The sequence below is a fragment of the Adiantum capillus-veneris genome, chromosome 16, assembly GCF_014529385.1.
Source record: "Adiantum capillus-veneris isolate H3 chromosome 16, ASM1452938v2, whole genome shotgun sequence".
In the NCBI taxonomy this organism is placed as follows: Eukaryota; Viridiplantae; Streptophyta; class Polypodiopsida; order Polypodiales; family Pteridaceae; genus Adiantum; species Adiantum capillus-veneris.
This window is the reverse complement of record NC_140946.1, coordinates 92935981-92959447: the sequence shown is the minus strand read 5'-3', so window position 1 is coordinate 92959447 and position 23467 is coordinate 92935981. Positions and strand designations below refer to the sequence as shown.

The 23467-nt window shown below is 45.0% G+C and overlaps 1 protein-coding gene across 2 annotated transcripts in view; it reads right to left on the bottom strand.

Annotated features, from left to right (window-relative positions):
* Positions 1 to 2548: 2548 nt before the first annotated feature.
* The window catches only part of LOC147439466 (putative polygalacturonase), a 33443-nt gene continuing 12524 nt past the window's right edge, over positions 2549 to 23467 (bottom strand). For both annotated transcript variants that reach the window (XM_086485308.1, XM_086485309.1), the window contains exons 4-6: positions 4148 to 4322; positions 3411 to 3481; positions 2549 to 3322 (exon numbers count right to left, since the gene is read on the bottom strand). In XM_086485308.1, the coding sequence (XP_086341434.1) occupies positions 2706 to 3322; positions 3411 to 3481; positions 4148 to 4322 (863 nt within the window). In that variant the 3' untranslated portion in view covers positions 2549 to 2705. The remainder of the gene's footprint in view (positions 3323 to 3410; positions 3482 to 4147; positions 4323 to 23467) is intronic.

The following is a 23467-nucleotide window of genomic DNA, read 5'->3' as shown; positions in this document are numbered from 1 at the left end:
GAGGGCCACTCTGAGTGCCAGGCTGTCGCTGTGGCCCCTGGCGTCGACAGCCATGGGCCTGCTGCCACCCCTCCTCCGCTGGAGCCCCAGGCTCGGAGGGTGGCTCAGAATCTGTGCGCTGTGTCGCTGGCTGAGGCTACGGCCCAGCCTTGGCAGGCTGGGGCTGAGGCTGAGGTGCAGGTCGAGACCTCCTCCGTGGACAGGCCTTCGCTAGGTGGCCCATCTGTCTGCAAATGAAGCACTGGTTCGGGAGACCCGAGTACTCCACACTCTGCCTAAACCAACCCCCACTCACCCGAGGCAGAAGGATGACCTTCGGGAGCATGTGGGTATCGCTGACCAAAACTCGAACTGAAGGGATGCCGGCCGCCTTGGAAGCTACTGATGCTGCCGTACGAGGTGTCTCCAGAACAGTCCCGATGGCGGAGCCAATCCTGGAGAGCAGTGAAAGGTACTCCCTCCGTAAACCCGAAAAGCAGACTGAGATGGAGATGTCTGCCTCCTCTACTAGCACATCCGAAGTCGGGTCAAAACCGTGTCGCCACTGTCGAAAGTGGGCGCGTGATGCTCGGATAGCAAGTGGACTCATAGCTATGACCTTGGAGGCCATCTCGGAAGTCTCGAACTCGATCTGGTAGTACCCCCGTCCGAGGATCTAGACATCCAAAATCTTGCCCACCTCTGCGAGAAGGCGAGCCTGGAGAAGGTCTCGCAGCTCTCCTCTACTAGGACGGGTGCCGAGAACCTTGCAGATGACAGAAGTCGCCTGCAAGCGCTCTACCTCTGCGGCAAGGCTCGCTTGCTCTGTCGGCGAAAGAGCAAGTCGAATGGTGGGCTCAGCGGGGTCGGGCGAGGGGGCTTCAGGCAAGTCCCTCTGTGGCGGAGCTGGAGCCTCCATCTGTGTCTACTGTTGAGTCGAAGAAGCGGAACAATCTACAGTCGAGAACGCCGAACACTTGTCCGAAGAAAAGGTGTTGCAGAGCCAGGCGCAGAAAACCCTTCGGAGATAATGCGGACAAAAAAAAGGGGGGGGGTGGAGGGAAGGAAAAGGAGGCGAGCACGGGTACAGAAGGCTGTGGGGGGGGGGGGGGGGGGACGGGAGAAAATAGCCAAGGAGTGGGGGGGGCAACGGGAGGGCTAGGGGGGGAGGGCAGCGGGCAGCAGGGGGCAAGAGGAGGCGGGCTGGGCAAGGTGGGGGAAACAGCGCGAAGGCGGGAGGAGGGAGGGAGTGCAGCGCGAGGGCGAGGGGCAGCGCGGGGGGGCAGCGCGAGGGTTAGAAGGAGAAGGGGGGGGAGGGGGAGCGATGGCGCAAGGGGGAGGGGGGGGGGGGGGGGGGGGGGGGGGGGGGGGGCAGCAGCAGCGAGCTCAAGTAGCCAAAATCTCTGGCCTAGTCCAATTCAATAATGTTTTCTAGAAAATGTAGTCCTTTCTTTCTCCTAGATTTAAGTGATTCTTTCTTTGTCGGTTGGAGTTGTCTTCAGTGTCTTGCTTGCTTTTGACTACTTGGAGTACGTTTTGAGTTGTATTTTGGACAATCATACCTCTTTACCCTTGGTATTACTGATCTTGCTACAAGCTGCATATTAAGGTTATCCATATAGTATGTTTACCCCTTCTTGCCATCTTTGGATCTTTAAGCCATGCAAGGTCATGAACTTAAAAGATTTGGCTTGAAGAAACACTTCATCAATTACCTTCTCTTTTAACATGGGAAGAGAGGAGTAATCGGGTTGGAAGATTTGCCAACAAGGTTTGGATTGGCTTTTGATTTTAGAGTGGTGCCAATAAAAAAAGACTACAAAATTTGCAGTACCCTCAATGGATCAAACTTCGCAACTGGGAGAGATTGTACTAGGATTTGTTCTTGGTTAGAACACATAACTTTTGGGTCATAGCTTGGAGGCTTAAATGACTTAGGACTCTCTTTGAAGCTCGTTGGAGTTCGGTTATCTAGGGGTCATTTTTTTCGAACGACGACCGCTTAGTGTTCTTTTGTTGCTTACAATTGTATGTGTACCAATTTTCTTCCTAAAAGTTAACTTGTCTTGAAATATCTCGACGCCATGACAAAATTTTTCATATTGTAGATGGTAGCCAATGCCAGCAAGGCTCGAGTAACTCCTATGCAATGGGTAAATGTATCCTTGTATGTAGCTATCTAAGCTGACCTGACCTAGACTTGGTTCTTCTAACAAGAGCCTTCTATTGCCATGTAGTTGATCTTACATTGATATTGATGAACATGTGTTACACTTTCAGCCACAATACTTTCAAAAGAATTTGCTTTTCAATTTTGATCTCTGTTCAGAATTTGCTTGCACTTTGGCAAAGCCCACAAACACACCCACAATAGCTCACATATGTACCCCTTTGTCTAAATTCATTTGACATGCCATACTAAGGTCAAATGAATCCAACTATAGCCACTAGATAGAGCTCAATTAGAACTGGCTTCTCTTCATTCGCTTATCCTCTCATAGGGGTAGGCGTAGGTGGACGTGGACGGCAGGCGAAAATTGGAAGACATCACACGTGGACGAGAGAGAGAGATACAAATAAGACTATGCTTAAGAAAATAGGTTTTCCATCATTAACTTGCCATGTGGCACAAATCGACAAGCTTTATCCAACGGTCCACAATTGCTCCCAAGAGTTCCATGCTTTACTAGGGCCTTATGTAGGCCAAAAAGTGAAGAATACACACCTCAAGACAGGACCATGGCTGAGAATTGGGAGCATGGTTCTGGATGCACTGAGCTCGAATATCCACCCACGTTGACACAGCGCCACTTGCTATGGGGAGATGTAACATCCAATGCAATGTTTACAAGGTAAATGTCCTTGAAAGGAAAATCTGCAAGACCTTCAAAGTCTCCAGCTAATGTTATGTTAATCCCTGTGACATTTTGTATATACACCCTCTCTACCTGGGGTATAGCAGTATGGTTGTATTTACCATCAGGATGTTCACCATAAAGAGCAGTAAATCCAATGCCTGTCTTGACATTGTGTAGCATAACGTTTGAGACATACACATCGTTGACATAACCACCCCTCCCTTGAGCCGACTTCACCCGCACCCCTGTAGCCGCATGATGGACCGTTACATCATTCACATACACAGCTGAAATCCCCCCTGACATTTCACTACCCAATGCAATCCCTGCACTCGATCGAGTTTCGCCCACAATGCGTTGGATTGAAATTTTGGTGCTTGGGTGCCCATATGCAATGCCATATTCATCCCAGCCACTTTTTATAGAAATCAGGTCATCCCCATTTTGGATATAGCAGTCCTCGATGCACACACGGGAACTCGAGTCTGCAAAATAGCCAATTTTCACTAGCTGTGGATGGTTGCGCCCAGCGCAAGTGCACCGCAAAAAGATCCTGTTTAATTTATAGCATACCTGGATCAATACCATCGGTGTTGAATGACTCAATGGGAGCTAAAATAGTAAGATATTGAATAAGCACATTGCTGCAAACAAAATAAAAAGGTCAAACTTCAGGCACTGATTAAAACATGAGAGTAGAGGCAAGGTGCATGTCAGCAGGTTCTCAAAGTGCTTTCATATGATGTGCACAAGCACAGTTCTCACGTGATGGTTCAAATGCTGCCCCAAACTTTTAGCAAATGGTAGCCAACAATTTGGAAGTATAAAACAACAAATTAAGAATCAAAATACGAAAACCCTAGTTCGTATTCCATTTCAACCCCTTGGAAATGGCAATAACAAAATTTCATAAATTAGCAGGCATCCCTTTCAAAATGAGGAGCAGCAAAAATCACAAAAACTCGAGCTGTTCCTACAGAGGTTTCCTTTGTTGGACACAGAGATCCTCTTGATACAGATGCTGGCCACAGCAACATGGCTGAATCGTGCAAGGAATGTTCATGTTGCCTTTATAGCTCAACAAACACAAATATTATCTTCAACCCTGCCTAAAATGGAAGACTTGAAATTAGTGACTTGCAGAGGCTTAACATGTCACTAAGAAAATGAGCTGACATAAAGCTTTTGTAACGAATGGCACCCCCTTCCCCATTGCAAATTTGAACAGTTTATCTGCTTTCTAAGTTTCTCAAAACCACTGCAATATTACCTCCTCTAGAAGAAAAATAGATTTCAGTCCAGGGAGTCACCTGCTGTACACTGGATGAACGGTCCAGAATGGTGAGTTCTTCAAGGTCAAATTTGATATGATGACATCCTGACAGTGCATGAGTTCCACCAAATGACCGCGAGTGTAATCTAGCTTACCTTTCGCATGCATATTCCACCACATCTCTCCTTGACCATCAACTGTCCCATTAGATCCTAGAAATAGAATTCATTCCCTCAATAATGAGCTCAAGTTGGGCTCAAGTTCAACCCAGACATATGCATTCATCTACTCTAAGCCATTCACGTATGGACGAAAATAAATGCTCATCCACAGTACACGTTATGCCATCCAAAGACTAAAGATGTTTCAAGTAACACTTATTATAACCATTTGTGTTTCGCATGCGGCTGGTTCTACTAGAATAGGTGGTGAAATTCAACAGATTCAAATAGAGAGAACTTGAATTAGCAAAAACCTGCACAAAACAAACAAGAGGAGTAGAGTTCCCTTTTGAGAGACATAGGGCCCTAAACAAACACCCCTGGCAGTCCACACAAGTATGTCTCCCGGCTCATCAAAAGTGGTCAGTCTAAAAGTTTCCACGGGTAGATGAGCATTCCAGAACTTTTGGTGAAAGTCCTGCAAGGTGTCGTCTTCATCAAAGAGTAGCTGGTTCCATGATAAGAAAGAAACAACCTCAAAAGACAAAAGTCACGACATGGCATTACACTTGCCAGCCAGAGCGAACAGAGAGAGAAAATCAGTAACCGACACTGATGATGTGGCAGCCCATACAAACACTTCAGTAAATTGCGGCACGAATTCCGGGTGGTGATGTAGCAATTTTACACTAAAAACTGAAGAGCTTTTGGGTGCCTTATTTAAGCTGTTGCTTTTGGGGATCAGTGCCAGCTTTTTGTATCAATTGCTTTTGGGCTTGGTGCCTATAGGTATGAGCCTAGGGGGTCATCCTCAACAATCAGAGCATGGTTGCACATCTGCAGAGTGACTCCCCGGCAGTTGTTCTCTGTGGATAATTTATAATGATAAGAAGTATTGAAAGGGGCGCCAGACTTTTCCACTCCATGTCTCTTGTCTACTGTGGGTTGTTCTTTCTTTAAGTTCAAAACTTGGTGTTTTTACAACAGTGGGAGTATATATGCTATGAGCCTGTACAAAGTTTAGCATATTGTTTAAATTGTACCAATAGTTTGATCTTGACAGGAGTGATGGACTTATGATTTGATTTCAAGGGGTTTGCTTGAGTAGCTAGGGCCTGGGGGATCACGTCCACCTCCATTGGCTTCCATTTCTTGGCAAGTCACGTTTACCTCTGATGTGGTCCTATATAAGTCTCGAGTTCCATGAGACTCAAGTTGTGCTGTTCAATTACAGAGGAAGCGATTTTACTCCAGCTTGTCTCAGATTTCTTTATGGTGGTACTTACTCTCGATACCCAAGATCGAGCAAAAAAGGGGGACTTCCCATCTTCAGAGAGTGGCTCCCGACTCTAGCTTTGGAGCTTGCAATGACAGTCATTGTTCCAGTCCGACATGGCGTTGAGACAATGGTTACCTCAATGTGTACTTTCGAGAGAACTCCTCGTTTAGAGGGGGCTTCCACATGATTATCTTTAGATGACTTCTGTTGATCCATTCAACATAGTACTATGCTCAAACTTCTCGTCTTTGGTTTCCTTGACCACTTCTTACAGCTTTTGGATGGTGTGATACTAGTCATCTCATCTACTTCAAAACTTCAACCATCTCATCCTTTTGGAACTGTTGATGCACTAAGATAGTATCCAGTCATCTCATCCAAATAGAACTCTTAATGCACTAGGATCAAATTCACAAATCACATTGTCATTTACATCTTTGTCTACAACCAGATCTCAGACATAATCTGTAAATTCAATGAATCGATTACTCATCACATCCAGATCTCACTGATCTTTAGCAGATGTCTAGATGCGTTGAATTTATCATATTGTCGTCCCTATGTAACAGACTTGGACACCCAAAGTCGGGAATTTGGCATGACACATGAGAAAATACCTAAAACCACTTAACAGAACTTATCACACTTACAAGAGACGACACGGACCCGCGTAGTTCCGTGCCCAGAGGTATTGGCCCCAAAGTCAGGCGCCCCTTTTGGTATTATTTTATATTAATGCTTGAGCAAAGTACAATGTACAAGGGTCCTCTGTGCTCAGTGCTCCCAAGCCAAATCTGAGAAAGAGAGTCCCTGGCAATGAATTTATAGGCCCATGGCCTTCAATTTCCAAAAGCAATTGTAATCAGCCTCGATTATGCTTACAAAATCAAACATAAGCCAGAAAACAATTCAATAGTCACTGACTCCAAGCAGTGACGCACTAGACAACACATATCCAACACTTGCACGAAGATGACATTCACTGAACATTCAAATCACATTCACATCATTACATCCATCGAGATATTGGATCATGATCTATCGGCAACATGTTCAGCAATCACACCTAGATCTACCCAACATCTCCACAGATGTTTCGATTGACTAATTCTTATTGCTATCATGTCCATCTCATCTCTCTGGAGTCACAAGACCAATATGCTGCAGTCATTTCCTCTTTCAAACACTACTCACATGAGAGAGCACAAGTATACAAGATTCACTTCGGGAATTCCCAGTTCAAAGTACTTCTTTCATAAAGTCATACAGCAAAATACTATCAGCCCATCAGTATCCTTGAAATCCAAAGAAAAATCAATGGCTTTATTCCATCTGGGAAACCTATGACAAAGGAGCGGAGTGACTCCACTCTTGTGCGGTCCCGTCTGCACCAGATTCAACCCTGCTGATCTTCGGGATCTCTCGGAGTAGTCGAAGCTAGACCAAAAGCCTCAAGGTAAAGTTCTAGTATCTCAGGAGTATCTGTCAGGTCCTCCATCCACTTCACATCCAATGCCAGATAGTTCTTGAATTTAACTAAGAACCGCCGTATCACTTTTCTTTCCTTGTGAGCCAATATTTGTTCTGAAACGAGAATCTCCTCGCTCTCTTCTACTTCAGGTTGCTCCTCAAGCTCCTTGTCGACTGGCACCTCACCATTGAAAGGTTTCAAGAGACTCACATGAAAAGCATTGTGAATCTTCCAAGTATCTGGCAACTTCAGTTTGAAGGATACATCATTTATTTTCTCTTGAATCTGGAAAGGGCCATAGTACTGCATACTTAGCTTGGAAAAAGTCGCTCCTTTCCCTTTCGATGCCTTAGGCATGCCTTTTCAAACCGAAAAGCACCCAATCATCTTCCTTCAACTGCAAGTCGCGTCGATGTTTGTCAGTTGCCTTCTTATGTCGTGCTTGAGAATTCTCAACATCCTCGCGAACCTTGGCAAAAGCAGTATCCAAATCTCACGTGTACTAATCCGCTTCAAATATCTTATCCTTGGTGCTTAGAAATGGTGGTTGTCACAAAGTGATGACATGGCTACCGACAGCAAAAACCCTAATTTCTGCCATAAACCCTAATTCCTGCAAACCCTAATTTCTGCCAGAAACCCTAATTTGCAGAAACCCTAATTTCTGGAAACCCTAACCCTAACTGCTGGTTGAAATTCTAAAGTGGCTGAAACCCTAACTGGCGGCTGAAATGCCACATGGCAGCTTTTTCCGGATTTTGCGGTGTGGAAAAAGGGGCCAGCAAGCGACGCAATATCTGCTTTTTCTCTACACTTTGGCAAGGAGAGAGAGAGAGAGAGAGAGAGAGAGAGAGAGAGAGAGAGAAAGAGAGAGATTACTTGATTTATTTTTGAAGGCCCTATAGAAGGTTGAGAGAGAGAGAGAATTTTTGCTTTTGTTCTGAAGCTTTTGGAGCTCTGCTTTTGGGCATCCCTTGTAATCATTAAATAAGCGGAGAGGGGCTCACTCTGCAGAGCATCTGGACGCAGAGTCTGATAGTGAAACCCTAACCGCTCTCTTGTACTTTGACATTGATTTAATACATAAAGAAATACTGAAAGGAACCCAGTCTTTGGGGCCAATATCTCTAGGCACGGAACGCCGCCAGGCCAGTGCAACTCTATTGTGATCTGCGAATTGTTTTGAAGTGGTTATTTGGTGCTGTGGTGATTGATTCTTGACTTGGAGTGTCCAAGTCTGTTACAGTGGTATCAGAGCACAGCCGATTTCTCTTCTACGGGAAATCTCATCCCCAATTTTTTTTCCGCGGCACCTATGGCTTCACGCAAGGATCAGTCGACTCCCTCTGCATCTGGAGAGGCGAGAGGGATCACAACGAAGATTTCGGCAGCAAGTATGGCCCGCCACGGCCTACTTAGGCGGAGCGACGAGAGATGGAGCGTCGTCAATTGATCGGCGACGCAACAAAGATTATGCTCAAATTTGCAAAGGACCCAAAATTTGCAAAATATATGAGCGAGACTTCTTTTCAAAAACTACACGAGCAGTGGCAGAAAACACTACACCACCCCCGAAACCCGCTCTCAAAAGAAACCTCTGCTCACAAGAAATATTCAGAGAAGGAATTAGAAGAGGTGGTTGATGCACGGATTGCTCAACTTTTTGACGCGCAAAAGAAAGTCAAAAAGCACGGCAAAAAGCAAACGAAAGGCACTGACTTCCTGGGTTATTTGGGTCATCAGTCGACATTTGACAAAGCAAAGAAACAGAAGAAGCATGTTCACTTTGAAGGAGTACCCACTTCTTCTTCTTCTTCTTCTTCTTCTTCTTCCTCTAACAGTTCTTCTAGCTCTTCAGATTCGAGCGAAGAAGACAGAAAAGGTAAAAAGCGAAGCAAGAAACAACGCTTCGAAAAGGGCAAGAAAAAGACAAAGAAGCCTAAATCTCGCCCAGTGATTGACAGTTCTACTGAGGACTCGTCTACAGACAACTCAGATTTCGATGACGGAAACTTTTATGCGAACAAGAAGAATTTTTATAAAAGGCCAACCAGTATGACTTTCTGGAAGATAAAAGCAAGAAAGTCTCAAGAGTTTAAGGAAGGTGGGTACTCGATTAAATTTGATACTTTTTCAGGATACTCAGATGCTTCGAAGGCTTTGTCTTTTATACAACAGTTTGACATCGCTTTCGCGGGAGGAAGCTACTCAAAGCACTTCAAGATTCGAAGAGTTGCCTCTTACTTTAAGGGGAATGCTCACACTCGGTGGCCCACGTTTCTTTTAAACAAGACTGCGCCAGTTAAATGGCTGAAATTTAAGAAGCGTTTTATTTCTTCTTGGTTGACGCAAGAGTATGAATGAGATATACTTGCTGCTTGGAACCATCTTCGGATGACCAAGAAAGATACAATAAATGCTTACTGTGAGAGATTCTGGAGCTCTTTTCTACCCGCCTCTTCATTCAAGAAGATCTCGTTCAGAGAACAGATTGAGCGGTTCACCTTGGGTCTACCTACATAGATCCGAGATCACTGCTTGGAACAGAAGTCAGCTTCTATTTAGAGTTGATGAGTCATGCGAAGCGGGGCTTTGCCATTCACTCTGGCAGTCTGACCTACCCCACAGATGAGGCCATGACACAACGAGGCGAACAGACTTCTGGGAATGAAAGTAGAAAGCAAAAGAGAAACCCAGAGAAAAAGGATGCACGACCCAAGCTTACTCCTGAGGAGAGAGCTCGCTTCATCAGAGAGGGGAAGTGCTTTGGATGTGGGGAACATGGACATATCTCCGCGAAGTGCCCTAAAAAGGCACCGAAAGAATAGAATGATAAGGACAATGACAGGCCTGAGAGTTCGAGAGCAACTGAGGAACGTGGCAGGAAAGGCAGATAGAAAAGCAGAACTGGTACCACATGGCGTGGGACCTCCACCGAATCAAATGAATGAAAGTACAAACTTTGCCACTTTTTGGGGCAAAGTGAAGGATCAGGAAGCCCTTTTGAAGGAGCCAAGACCAACTTCTTTTCACTTAGATTGGCGGCTCGATTTGGAATTATGCCCGACAGACTGACGCCACAGGCGGAGGTAGTTCAACTAACACCCGGACGGGATGTTGCCACTACACCGAGCATTGGCAAACTTGTTTGCAATGACAGGGGTGTTCAGCGCACGCAAGTGACGTTCTACTCGGAATCCCTTGTTACCACAAGAACTACACCGTGGTTGACTACCGAGCTGAGAAAGTGACTTTGACAAATAAAGGGCTCAGAGATTGTACATGATGAACTTCAATTTCTTTACTCATTCTTTTGGGAGAGAACTGAACGATGGATAAAGGTTGATTATGTTTTGACCTGAACAAAAGAACGCCAAGATTTTTCTCCAGGCGGTTATCCATGCTCTTACTCAGTGGCGGCATTACCTACTCGGAGCGGATTTTACTGTCTTTACAGACCATCAAAGTTTGCGCTACTTCTTGTCATAGAAGCAACTTTCGGAAAAGCAGATGCAATGGGCGAACATCTTGTCACAGTTTCACTTCCAGATTGTCCACGTGCAGGGACAGAAGAATGTGGTGGCAGATGCTTTGTCTCGGAAGCCGTTGGTTCTAGCTATTTCCGCGATACATCATGGGAGCTTCGAGGATATGGTCGATGAGTATGCCACAGATACAAATTTTGCAGATATTTTCACACGGATACGGGATGGGGAGACAGTAGCAGGATACTCCATTCGGGAAGGCTACTTGATGAGAAAAACCATGTTGTGCGTTACACAGCCATTGAGGGAAAAGGTTATGACTGAATGCCACTGTCCACCTTTTACGGGTCACCGCGGCATTGCTACCACCATGAAAGGGGTAGAGAGATATTTCCTTTGGCCGAGACTCAAAAAGGATGTGGAAGAGTTTGTGCGCAGTTGCTTAGTATGCCACAAGGTCAAGTTTGACAGGCATAAAGCACAGGGATTGTTACAGCCTTTACCCATACCCACCCGACCCTAGGAAAGGATTGCAATGGATTTCATTTTTGATTTCCCGAGAACACAGAATGATCACGATGATTTTCCAATTACATGGCATGCCTGAGACGATTATCTCCGATAGAGACCCCAGATTTACGAGTTTGTTTTGGAAGGCAATTTGGGAGAACATTGGCACGCGGTTGCAGTTCTCGTCATCGTTCCACTTGCAGACTGACGGGCAATCTGAGATTGCCAATTTAGTGGTTTAGATTTATTGAAGTCTTGTATCTCGGATCAAAAGGCTCAATGGGAAAAGTACTTACCTTTGGTGGAATTTGCCTACAATAACACAATATACTCTTCGACGAGGAAGACACCATTTGAGATTGTTGAAGGTGCTGCGAAGGTTCCACCCTTCCTAAGCACGAAAGATAAGATTTTTTTTGAAGCGGATGAATATACGCAAGATTTGGATACGGCTTTTGCCAAGGTTTGCGAGACTTTGCAGAAGTCTCAAGAACGACAGAAAAAGGCAGCGGATCGCCATAGTCACGACTTGAAATTTAAGGGGGATGATTGGGTGCTCTTACGTTTTGAGAAGGCACGCCTAAGAAAGAAAAAGGGAAAGGAGAGGCTTTTTCCAAAGCTTAGTATGCGATACTACGGACCTTTCCAGCTCATTGAAAAGATAAAAGATGTCTTTTTCCGATTGAAAATGCCAGATACTTGGAGGATTCACAATGCAGTTCATGTGAGTCTCTTGAAACCTTTTAAGGGTGATGTGTCTGATGATGGGAAGCCCTATGAGCAACCCGAAGTGGAAGAAAACGAGGAGATCCTTGTTCTTGAACAGATTTTGGCACATATGGATGCGAAGAAAGGTAAAGTCCGAAGGCGATTCTTGGTTAAGTTCAAGAACTATCTTGCATTGCATGCGAAGTGGATGGAGGAGGAGGACCAAGCAAATACTCCTCAGATTGTGAAACTTTACCTCGATGCTTTTGGTTTAGCATAGTCTACTCCAAACGGAACCCAGAATTCAGCTTGGCCGGAGATCTGGTGCAGTGGGATGCACAAGAGGGAAGTCACTTCGCTCCTTTGTCAACAGATGCCTTGATTTTGATACTAAAGTCACTGATGTCTCTTTGAGTTTCGAGGATATTGAGAGCTGATAGTATTTTGTTGGATGACATTATGAAATGGAATTCCTGATAATGATACTGATTTGTTCTTGACTTCTTTTGAGTGCAGGAACTGATAGACGAAATGACTGCAGCATTTTGGTCTGATTGATCTCGAATAGACATGGTTACAATAGGAGTCAGTCAATCGGACATCGATGAGGTCCTGATTGGATCTAGATGTGATTGCTAGCTACATTGCCGATAAATCATGGTCTAAGATCCGAATGAATGTTGAATGCCATGTGATTTCCTGTGATGTCTAGTGATGTCCTGTGATGTGACTGTCGATTTGGTACATGTGCTAGATGTGTGTTCCTAGTACGTAGGTACTAACAGTCAATGTCTGCTAAGACGGTTTATGGCTTCTGTCGGTTTTGCAGGTGTAATCGCGGTCGATTACAATGCTTTCAAGAGGGGGGTATGTCACAAAGTGATGACGTGGCTACCGACAGCAAGAACCCTAATTTCTACCAGAAACCCTAATTCTTGCATACCCTAATTTCTGTCAAAAACCCTAATTGGCAGAAACTCTATAACCCTAACTGCTGGCTGAAATCCTAAAGTGGCTGAAACCCTAACTGGCGGCTGAAATGCCACGTGGCAACTTTTTCCGGATTTTGCGGCGTGGAAAAAGGGGCCAGCAAGCGACGCAATATCTGCTTTTTCTCTACGCTTTGGCAAGGAGAGAGAGAGAGAGAGAGAGAGAGAGAGAGAGAGAGAGAGAGAGAGAGAGATTACTTGCTTTATTTTTGAAAGCCCTATAGTGGGTGTTGAGAGAGAGAATTTTTGCTTTTGTTCTGAAGCTTTTGGGGCTCTGCTTTTGGGCATCCCTTGTAATCATTAAATAAGCGGAGAGGGGCTCACTCTGCAGAGCATCTGGACATAGAGTTTGAGAGTGAAACCCTAACCGCTCTCTTGTACTTTGACATTGATTTAATACATAAAGAAATACCGAAAGGGGCGCCAGTCTATGGGGCCAATATCTCTAGGCGCGGAACTCCGCCGGGCCAGTGCAAATCTATTGTGATCTGTGAATTGTTTTGAAGTGGTTATTTGGTGTTGTGGTGATTGATTCTTGACTTGGAGTGTCCAAGTCTGTTACAGTGGTACCTTCTTAGCACCCTCGATGATCTCAAATGGCGCCTTCCCCGTCGACGAATGAATTGTGTTGTTGTAGGCAAACTCAATCAAGGTCAAATACTTTTCCTCATTGAGTCTTCTGATCTGAAATATATGACTTCAATAAATCCAAAACCGTTGAATTGGCTATCTCAGATTGCCCGTCAGTCTGTGTGTGAACTGAGGACAAGAGCTACAACCGCGTATCAATGTTCTCTATCACAAACTGCTGACGTGTCAAGTACACTGAAGAACGGAGCCAACCTTCAAATCCCGATCGAGAGACTAAGACGAAGCAACAAAGCAACAGAAGAAGAAGTCCTACCAACTTATGGGACCCCGTTCGATGGGGCCCAAGGGATCTAGAGATTAAAGTGGGACCAACACACACTCACAAAAATGCGCAGCCAGTTGATGACGTAGCAGTTGATGACGTGGCAAACCTTTACGGATTTTCGGATTTTGCATTAAATGCTGACGTGGCAAACCTACACGGCTTTTCACGTTTTACACCGACTGTTGATGTGGCAGATTGTACGGATTTCCAGAGTTTGTGCTGGCAACTTTTGAGCAAGATGCTTTTTGGGACCAGAATTTGAACTCTAGTTTTGATACTAGTTTCAATGATCGGTGATTTTACTCCCGGGTGGAGTAATGAGAAATGATGTTTGAGAATGCTTGTTCATACTCATGGCCCGGACCCTTGTGGTTATTTGCGGAGGGGGGTATTGAATGTTTGAAAAGTGTTGTTTTTACTCATGGCCCGAACCTGTGTGGTTATTTACGAGGGGAGTATTAAGAAGTCTAAGTAGTGGTTACTCACAGCACCTCAAAACGACAGAGGCTACAGTCTGGAGGGTGTTTGGTTGTAAAAGGCCTCTACATCTCCCGGCCCGAACCTTTTTAGGTTATGACCTGGATGGTTATTTGCGGGGGGAGTGTTCATCGGTGGCTTTATGTTTCTATGTCTTGTAACATGCATATGTGAGCATTCGTGTTGCATTGTGATGTGCCAACCACTGAATATTCCTTATCGAATGAGATACTTCTGGGAAACCAACAACCCAAGATATCAAGAGTTCCTATCCGGAATGAGACTCCTTATTGGATGAGATTCTCTTAGGAAGACAACGACCCAAGAAATCAAGAGCTTTGATTTGGAATGAGAAAACTGGTTGTCCCTCGGAATGACCCTCAGACCTGTACGGATTTTCGAATTTTGCGCTCACATGCTGACGTGGCAGACCGAAACAGATTTCCATATTTTACGCTGACTGCTAACGTGACAGAGTTCTTCATGTAACTGCTTTTCAAGGCAAGGGCCTTTAAATATGTGCAGAGGGCTCATTCTCTGGCACTCCTCCGAATGAAGGTGCAAAGCGTGAGTATCGGCATTGTACCAAGTTCAAGTAATATCAAGAAATACCGAAAGCGGTGCCAAGATTTGGGGCCAGTGCTCACTTGAGGTGGGATTCCGCCACTCCCCGTCTCCTGACGTTTATCTCTTTCAGTTGAGTTGTTATTGAAGTGCTTAAAGTTGTTCAGTCTGTTCTTTTCCGTTGGCACGTGGTGCCCGTCTCATTAGTCCCAAATTTCCCTCCAAAGCAAACTAGTAAATGGGGGATCTCTATCCGAGACTATGGACTCAAGCATGTCATGTAATCGAAAAACCTATGAAACAAACAATCTCGCCAAATGATCAGGCTTAAATGTCTTCTTTACCAGAATGAAGTGGGCCCGTTTACTGGATCTGTCAATGATTGTCCAAATGCCACCATGCCCACTTTGAGTCTTGGGAAGATCAAAAATAATATCCATGGCAATGCTTTCCCAGGGACGGGAGGGTATGGGTAAAGGCTATAGAACTCCTAGTGCCTTATGCCTGTCAAACTTGACCTTTTGGCATACTAAGGAACTACGAACAAACTCGTCCACAACCTTTTTGAGCCTCAGCCAGTAGAGAAACGTTAAACACCCTGCAAGGTGGTATCTATGCCGCATGTCACGTGACGCATCCAACCCTGTGTCCGTGGACAAGCTACAGCACGACAAGGGTTCAGTCAGTCCAGTGAGTCTAGATTAGCAAGTGTTCTGGCACTTTTGTGAGTCTGTTCGAAGACCGTGCATGCCCAGGCACTTAGTATAGATGCATATCCTCTGGTTGCATGTTAGGTGCAGCGGAATGAATGTTTGCGCTTTGCTCAAGATGAGTGCTCGGAACGATGCTCAAGGTTCCTTTTGTTCTTATGGAGGGTAGAGCCTTCCGTTCTTAATTAGAGAATACTATGATCACAAACAAAGTGAATGGACACTGTGCGTGCAAGTGTATGAGACTGAGAGATAGAGAGAGAAGAGAGATACGACACCAGAGACGTTGTAAAATCCTCCTCCGGAGGCCCCACTATTGTCGGCGAGAGTGGTCTACTTATGATTGCACAAACTGGTACAAACGGAATGCATGAGACTGACGCAAGTCTAGGCTATGTTGACGACGACGACGGGGATGACGAGACCGACACTAGGGCTGAAATCTGCAATCTTTCTACTGCTGTCCAAAAACGCTATGGGCTGAAATCTGCGACTAGTCCAAAAACGCTGATTTGGGGGCTGTTTTCTATGGGTCTTTGACACTGAAAATCTGCAGGTTTAAGGCTGAAAACTGAGGTTCTTACCAGGCTGAATCTGCTACTCTTATGGCTGAACTTGAAGGTCTTCTACTGGTGCAAATCGCCAGGGCTGAACTTGCAAAGGCTGGAATCTGCAAACGCTAGAAATGTGAAAACGCTAGGCTTATGTGTTCCGAAAACGCCAGCTTGCTGGTCTTCCAAAAATGCAAAGTGTTGTGGAATGCTTGCGGGAAAATCTAATGCAGAAAACGCTAACTGATGGAATCTCTGTGGCGATGATGCTGCGGCAAAAACACTAGGTTGATGCAGCTTTCCATAAATGCTAGTGGAAGGGGATCTTCAAAAACGCTAGGGGATGCTGCTTCTTCTTGCTTGGAGGAAATCCACCAAGATCTTGTTGAGAAGTTGTCTGCTGAGTTTGGCTCTTGTTGCCTCTTCTAGCTCTAGTTTGCTTATATACAAACTTTAAAAAGGAGGGGATGTCACTTGACACATCCAACCCTATGTGTCCATGGACAAGCTACACCATAACAGGGTTTCCGTCAAGTCCAGTCGGTTTAGATTAGGAGTGATCTGGCACTTTTGTGAGTCTATTCGTAGACCGTGCATGCTCAGTCACTTAGTGTAGATGCATATCCTCTCGTTGCACACCGCATAAGCATAAGCATTTCCATCAGATTCCATCAGAGTCAGTTTGGGGATTTTTTCAAGTGACTTTATCCTATTTTTAACATTTTTCACTTATTTATTAAGTGACTTGTTGAGAACTCAATAGGGCAAATTGGGTTAGTTAATATATAAGCAAACCCAAGTTAGCACAATAGGGCAGATGAGCAAGGAGCACACCAGGCTTCCAAGCAACAGGTGTTCCCTCCCTCTCCTCCCCAAGCCATCTTGGTGAGGCCACCTCCCTTCAGCCCATCAGCGTTTTCTGGGATCGCCATCAAGTCTATCTCCCCCTTGGCGTTTCTCCACTTGCAACCATCGCCAGAAAGGTCAGCATCGTTGGCGTTTTTCCCTCCTGCAGGCAGCCCAGCCAGTGGCCGTTTTGGATCACCAAACCCTTGCCCAATTCAGATATTCAGCATTGAAAACGCAGCCCTTGACAGCGTTTTTACAGCAGGTAAATCAGCCCAACAAAACGCAGCTTTGCCTGCAAATCTCCAGCGTTTTCAGCCTCCGACAACATCAGTAAAAACGCAGCCAGGCATTGCCTTTCTCAGCGTTTTTGTATCAGCCCAAATCCCCTTGCCAAAACCAGGGATTTTCAGCCATATGAAGCAGCCCCCAAGATCACCCAGATCCTCAGCATTTTCCCTTGTGGACAGCAGATAGAAGAGAACCGAATTCAGCCCTAAAGTCGTCGTCGTCGTCATCGACATAGTCCCCGTTTGCATCAGTCCATGCATCATCATTGTACACCTTTGTGCAATCAAAGTTAGACCACTCTCCCCGATGAGAGTGGGGCCTTCGGAGGAGGGTTTTACAACCTCTCGGGTGTCGTATCTCTTTTCTCTCCTTCTCTCAGTCTCATACACTTGCACGCACACTATCCACTCACTTTGTTTGTGATCATAGCACTCTCCATAAAGACGGAAGGCTCTCTCTTTCCCTAAGAACTAAAAGGAACCTTGAGCAAATAAAGATCACTAATCTTGAGAAATACAACATTCATTCCGCTGCACCTTACATTGGTATCAGAGCTTTGGAAGTGTTCTACATTACTCAAGGAAAGAACCACAAGAGCCACAAGAATTTTTTTTTCTTGTTGCGGTCGCACGAACCCAAGTTTACTTGGGCGTGTCGATTCCTAATCGTGTTTTGTTGAAGAGTGACAGGAATCCCAAGAAAGAAGGGCTTGTCCAACCTCCCCTTGTGTCTCTTTTCACTCATTGAGAGCGGACCATGCACTTAGCGGCCGGCCAATCAACGTGAGGTGGGAAAAAGCAACCTTGGTGTGAGCGCAAGGCCGCCAAGGGGTGCGCCCACGGAAAAGAGTAGAACTCAGGTGAAGAGAAGATCCTTCTCCAACACGATTTGCAAGCAAAAGGAAAACCTCAAGAACCTCAAGACCCTCAAGAACCAAGTTCCTCGTGAACTTAAGAACCAAAGATCCTAGTGCATGGTCGTCACCCGAAGCGGAAGGGATACTTCGCATACAGGTGATGAGCATGAGAGAGGCGACTTCTCCCCACCAGGAGATTTTTTCAACCTCCCCCTTCGCCATCTACACCACGAGTTGTTCTAACTCCTATGGAGATGATGGTCAAGTCAATGATGGACATGATGCTAGCACAACAAGAAACGACTCGCATTACGATGGAACAAAATGAAAGAAACGCACTACAACAACAAGAAGCGACTCACCTTACTTTAGAAGCGAATCGAGTTGCACTGGAACAACAAGAAGCCAATCGCCTTGCTTTCGAACGCGAGCGTGATGAACGAAATGAACGGAAAGCAGAAAGGGAGGCCAAGCGTGAAGCTCAAAGGGAGGTACGCACTCAAGAATTTATTTCCCAAGTGCTAGCCTCAAAAACCGAACCACCCAAAGATCGTGAGAGTTCCTCAACTGGTGCAAGATACGATGCGGATTCCAACAACCCACTCACCGAAAAGTTGACTTTCAGTAAGTATGATGGTAAGATGGATGCTACGGTGATTCATTCTTGGTTGCATCAATTTAATGCTTATTTTGCGACAACTAAGAAAACAGGAAATAGCAAAGTCTTGACGGCAGCTATGTACCTTGCCGGTGATGCCATCAATTGGTACCATGCATGGCAAGAGGCACAGCTAGCCACGCACCTAGAGGCAGCCGACGATTTCACGTCCCTCTCTTTTAGTTGGACTGATTTCCAAGACAAGCTCAAGGCGCGGTTTATGCCACCTCAGTACCTCGCACGATTGAAAGAGGATTGGCGCAATCTCAAACAACATGGTATGCCAGCCATGTCTTTTTCTAACCGTGTTTTGCAGTTAGGCACTCAATTACGCAAATCGAATGATGAGCGCAAAGATGCTTTTCTCTTTGGGTTGGACGAACACATCAAGTTTGATGTTGAAGTCTTTGACCCCGCGGATCTCAACAAGGCGGTAGCAATCGCTCTCGCCCAAGAGATGAAGCACAACAAGGGAAAGCCTAAGGAGAACAAGTCTTCTCAAGGGACATCTCAGAATTCTCAGAACACACAAAATGGTAAAACGGTAAGAATGGTAATTCTTCTAGCCCTTCTTCCTCTAAATCCTCGGAAAAGAACTCTAACAATGATCTAAAGCACCTGCAAAACCTAAGCTAACCCCTGATGAAAAAGCTTCACAAGGAATTATAGGAGGATACATCACGGCTGAAGAACAAGTGATTTATGCTAAAGAAGGTAGATGTTTTCAATGTCACGTCAAGGGTCACATTAAGAAGGCCTGTCCTAAGACAGTCCCCCCGAAAGAACCAAAGGCACCCACAGCTACCACAAGCACTGTCACAACACAACCTGCATCTTCTCATGACTCTAACACACACATTGATGAAAAGTGTTATGGTAGGTAGGTGTATGTGTGTTCATCTTTTTAGATGATATTCTCATTTTTTCTGCATCGTGGGAGCAACATGAAAGAGATGTTGAAAGGGTACTAACTCGTTTGGATGAGTGTCAGTTGTACATTGCAGCTAAGAAGTCTGAATTTTTTCTTACTGAAGTCACTTATCTGGGTTATATCATTTCTACAGAAGGCGTCAAGCTAGATCCCGCAAAGGTGGAACAGGTTCGTAATTGAGATTTGCCCAAAACTGCATATGATGTGCGTTCTTTTCTTGGTTTATGTCAAGCATATAGTTCGCACATAGAGAATTTTGCACGCATTGCTGCATCTATGACTGATGTTTTGAAAGGGGTAAAGACTCGCCGTCAGCGCGTAGACTTGCCCGAGGCAGCCATTGAGGCTTTCGCAGCTCTCAAGGTTGCGGTGACAGAAGCTCCGTGTCTTATCCTTGCTTCTTGGGATGATCCCTTTGAGGTATGGACGGATGCGAGCAATGTCGCCATAGGCATTGTGCTCCAGCAGCATGGTCGTCCTGTAGCTTTCCTTAGTCGGAAGCTCAATAGTGCGGAAAATAGTTATTCAGCTTATGATAAAGAACTTTTGTCTATCATTCACTCTCTTAAGCATTGGAAGCATTTTTTGTATGGTAGAGAGTTTACAATGCGCACAGATCATCAAGCCCTCAAGTGGCTCCAGTCTATGCCTAGTGCACATTGGAGTGATCGCCAAGCACGGTGGTCACAATTTTTTGAGCAATTTGGAGGTTTGATTGAGTATGTGCCTGGAAAAGCTAACCCTATTGCACATGCGTTGAGTCGCAAAGGACAGATTTTGGCTCTTGAGTCAAGAACCACATTTTCTATACGGGTGAGTCTTTTGACAGCATGAAGAATCAGTATGCAGATTCGAAGTTTGGTAAGTATTGGTTGTAGGCTCTTGCTTCCCAAGGACCCAGCAACTATCTCATTCGTGATGGATTATTATTTTTTCGTCAGCGTCTATGTGTGTTGCCCTCTCTCAGGCCAACCATATTGCATGATGCACATGATTCTCTCACGGGTGGGCACAAAGGTATGAACACCACATTGGAAAAGATTTAACGTTTTTTTATTGGCCTAAAATGCGGAAAGATGTGTTTTGTTATGTCACACAATGAACTATATGTCAAAAAGTAAAAGCTCCTCAGGGTAAGCAACAAGGCCTCTTGCTTCCGCTGCCTATTCCCGAGGGACCTTTTCAGGATATCTCTATGGATTTTGTGACTAACTTACCACCAAGTCTGCATTCAAGGAACACGCAATGTTTAAGAATTGTTGATCGTTTCAGCAAATTTTGCATGTTGATGTTGGAATTAGGGTTACAAAGAAACACACACAGCTTGGAGAAGACGAAGGAAGCTCAAGACACACAATAGAGAGTATGTTACTTAGTGTGCAATGGAAAGATAGATAGCCCTAGAGTGATGGACGTATATACAATGCACGGAGGAAAAACCTCCTAAAGAGGGAAAAAATGCCCCGACGGTCCTAGTACCACATATATATGGTAACAAATCCCCCCCGGAGTGATGTGGTGAACGAGAGCTGGCACATGAGTAAAGGGAAGTGCCATGCCCTGAGGACAGGATCAGTCCACAAAGGGGAGTAAGCCCAAAGCTTTGCGGAAAGCTTCAAGCTTCTCATGAGACAATGCCTTTGTGAAAAGATCTGCAAGGTTGTCCTGTGTTGGCACATAAGCCAAGCTGATCTCTCCTACTGAGAGCCTCTCCCTGACATAGTGGTAATGCACCTCAATGTGCTTTGTGCGAGCATGAAAAACTGGGTTCCTCGCAACTGCCAATGCGCTCTGACTGTCAGTGTAGATAGTGTTGGCAATGTCTTGTCCAACACCCAAATCAGCCATAAGGCGTCTGAGCCATACACACTCAACCGTAGCTGTGAAGACTGCCCTATACTCAGCCTCACAACTCAAAGTGGCCACAGTAGGTTGCTTCTTGCTCAACCATGATATACATGAACTTCCAAGCATGAAACAAAAACCACTTGTGGACACTCGCGTGTCAAAACAACCAGCCCAATCTGAGTCCGAAAAAGCATGTAAGTCTGGCGGCAATGATCCCCCCTTGGGATAAAACAAGCCAAGATGTAAAGTGCCACTAAGGTAGTGGAAAATCCTCTTGACAGCCTGCCAATGCTTAGACCCTGGGCTATGCATAAATCTGCTGACCTGTGAGACTGCAAACTGAATATCCGGCCTCGTGTTGCATACATAAATGAGGCAGCCAACAGCAGTTTGGTAAAGAGTGACATCAGCAAGATCTCCAGCATCATGTAGACTCAACTTCAAACCTGTTTCCATGGGAGTGGCAATAGGTTTGCAATCCTCAAGTCCAAACTTACATAGCAATGTCTCTATGTAACTTTTCTGACACAAGGCAATACCACCATCACACTGCTTAAACTGTATACCCAAGTAATGATGCAACAGCCCCAAATCTTTCATCTTGAAAGTAGTATTCAAATCAGCCTTAAATTCAATAATATGTCTCTCATTTGGTCCAGTGATCAGCAAATCATCAACATAAAGAACCACAATGAGAAGTACATCACCCTCACGCTTTACATACAATGTGCTTTCTGTTGGACTGTTACGAAAGCCTTGTTTGACCAAATGAGTGTCAGCTTTCTCATACCAAGCACGAGGAGATTGCTTCAACCTATACAAAGCCTTGTTACATTTGCACACTTTGTCTTCTTGTCCTTTTATGACAAAACCGCGAGGCTACGTTACATAAACTTCCTCAAATATGTCACCATTCAAGAAAGCAATAACAATGTCTGATTGATGTACATCCCAACCAAAATGAGCTGCCAATGCACATAGAAAACGCACAGTAGTCATACAACAAGTGGGAGCAAAAGTCTCTTCATAATCTATGCCTTTTTGCTGTGCATAACCCTTTGCAACAAGTCGAGCCTTATGGTGATCGATCTCACCATCCGGCTTGCGTTTCAACTTGTAAACCCACTTCATACCAATGGCCTTTTTGCCAGGAGGCAAATCACATAAATTCCATGTGTCATTCTCTATAAGTGCGTCATATTCTGATTGCATGGCAGCCATCTAATTTTCTGAATTCTGTGCTTCATCAAAAGACAAAGGCTCCTCAACATCATGTAAACTAGACACAGCCAAAGCATAACAATCTGATGCATAAGATGCATGGCGAGAGCCTGAACGAGTACGACTAGACAAAGGTGCATCCAATTTACTGTAACGCAAAGTGTGCACCAGCCATTTTGGCATACCTCTAGCCTGCTCATTTTCAGCCCTTTCCTCATCAAGTACATCATGTACATCTGCATCAGTAATAGGCTGATCTAAAACATTTTCAAAAACCCCCATAGGCTGTACATTTGCCTCATTGGAACTTACATTCGTATTTCCACCACTGAAAAGAGGCAACAAAGTGTCATAAATGTCCTGTGAGCTTACATTACTGTCTCTAGTACATGACAGCAAGGGCTGAATAGAATCTTCCACAAACACTATATCCCGAGAAACCAAAATACGTTTTGTTTGCGGATGATACAACCTGTAACCTTTGCTTTCAGCACTATAACCAACAAAAATACATTTGACAGCCTTATCATCCAATTTTCTGTGCTGCACTTGTGGCACCAAAGCATATGCCAAACAACCAAAAACACGTATGTCCTCAATAAAAGGCTTTCTATCATGCCATGCTTCATATGGAGTAATAGACTGCAAAGCTTTCGTAGGACACCTTTTAAGTACATAAGTGGCACGCATGATGGCCTCAAGCCAAAAAGAATGCGGTAAAGCTTGACTTTTGACCATACATCGTGCTATTTCCGTCAATGACCTGTTTTTCCTCTCAGCAACACCATTTTGCTGAGGCGTATAAGGCACTGTACATTGGTGTTTTATCCCACGACTAGCCAGAAATGCATTAAATTCATGAGACATATACTCCCCCCCTCGATC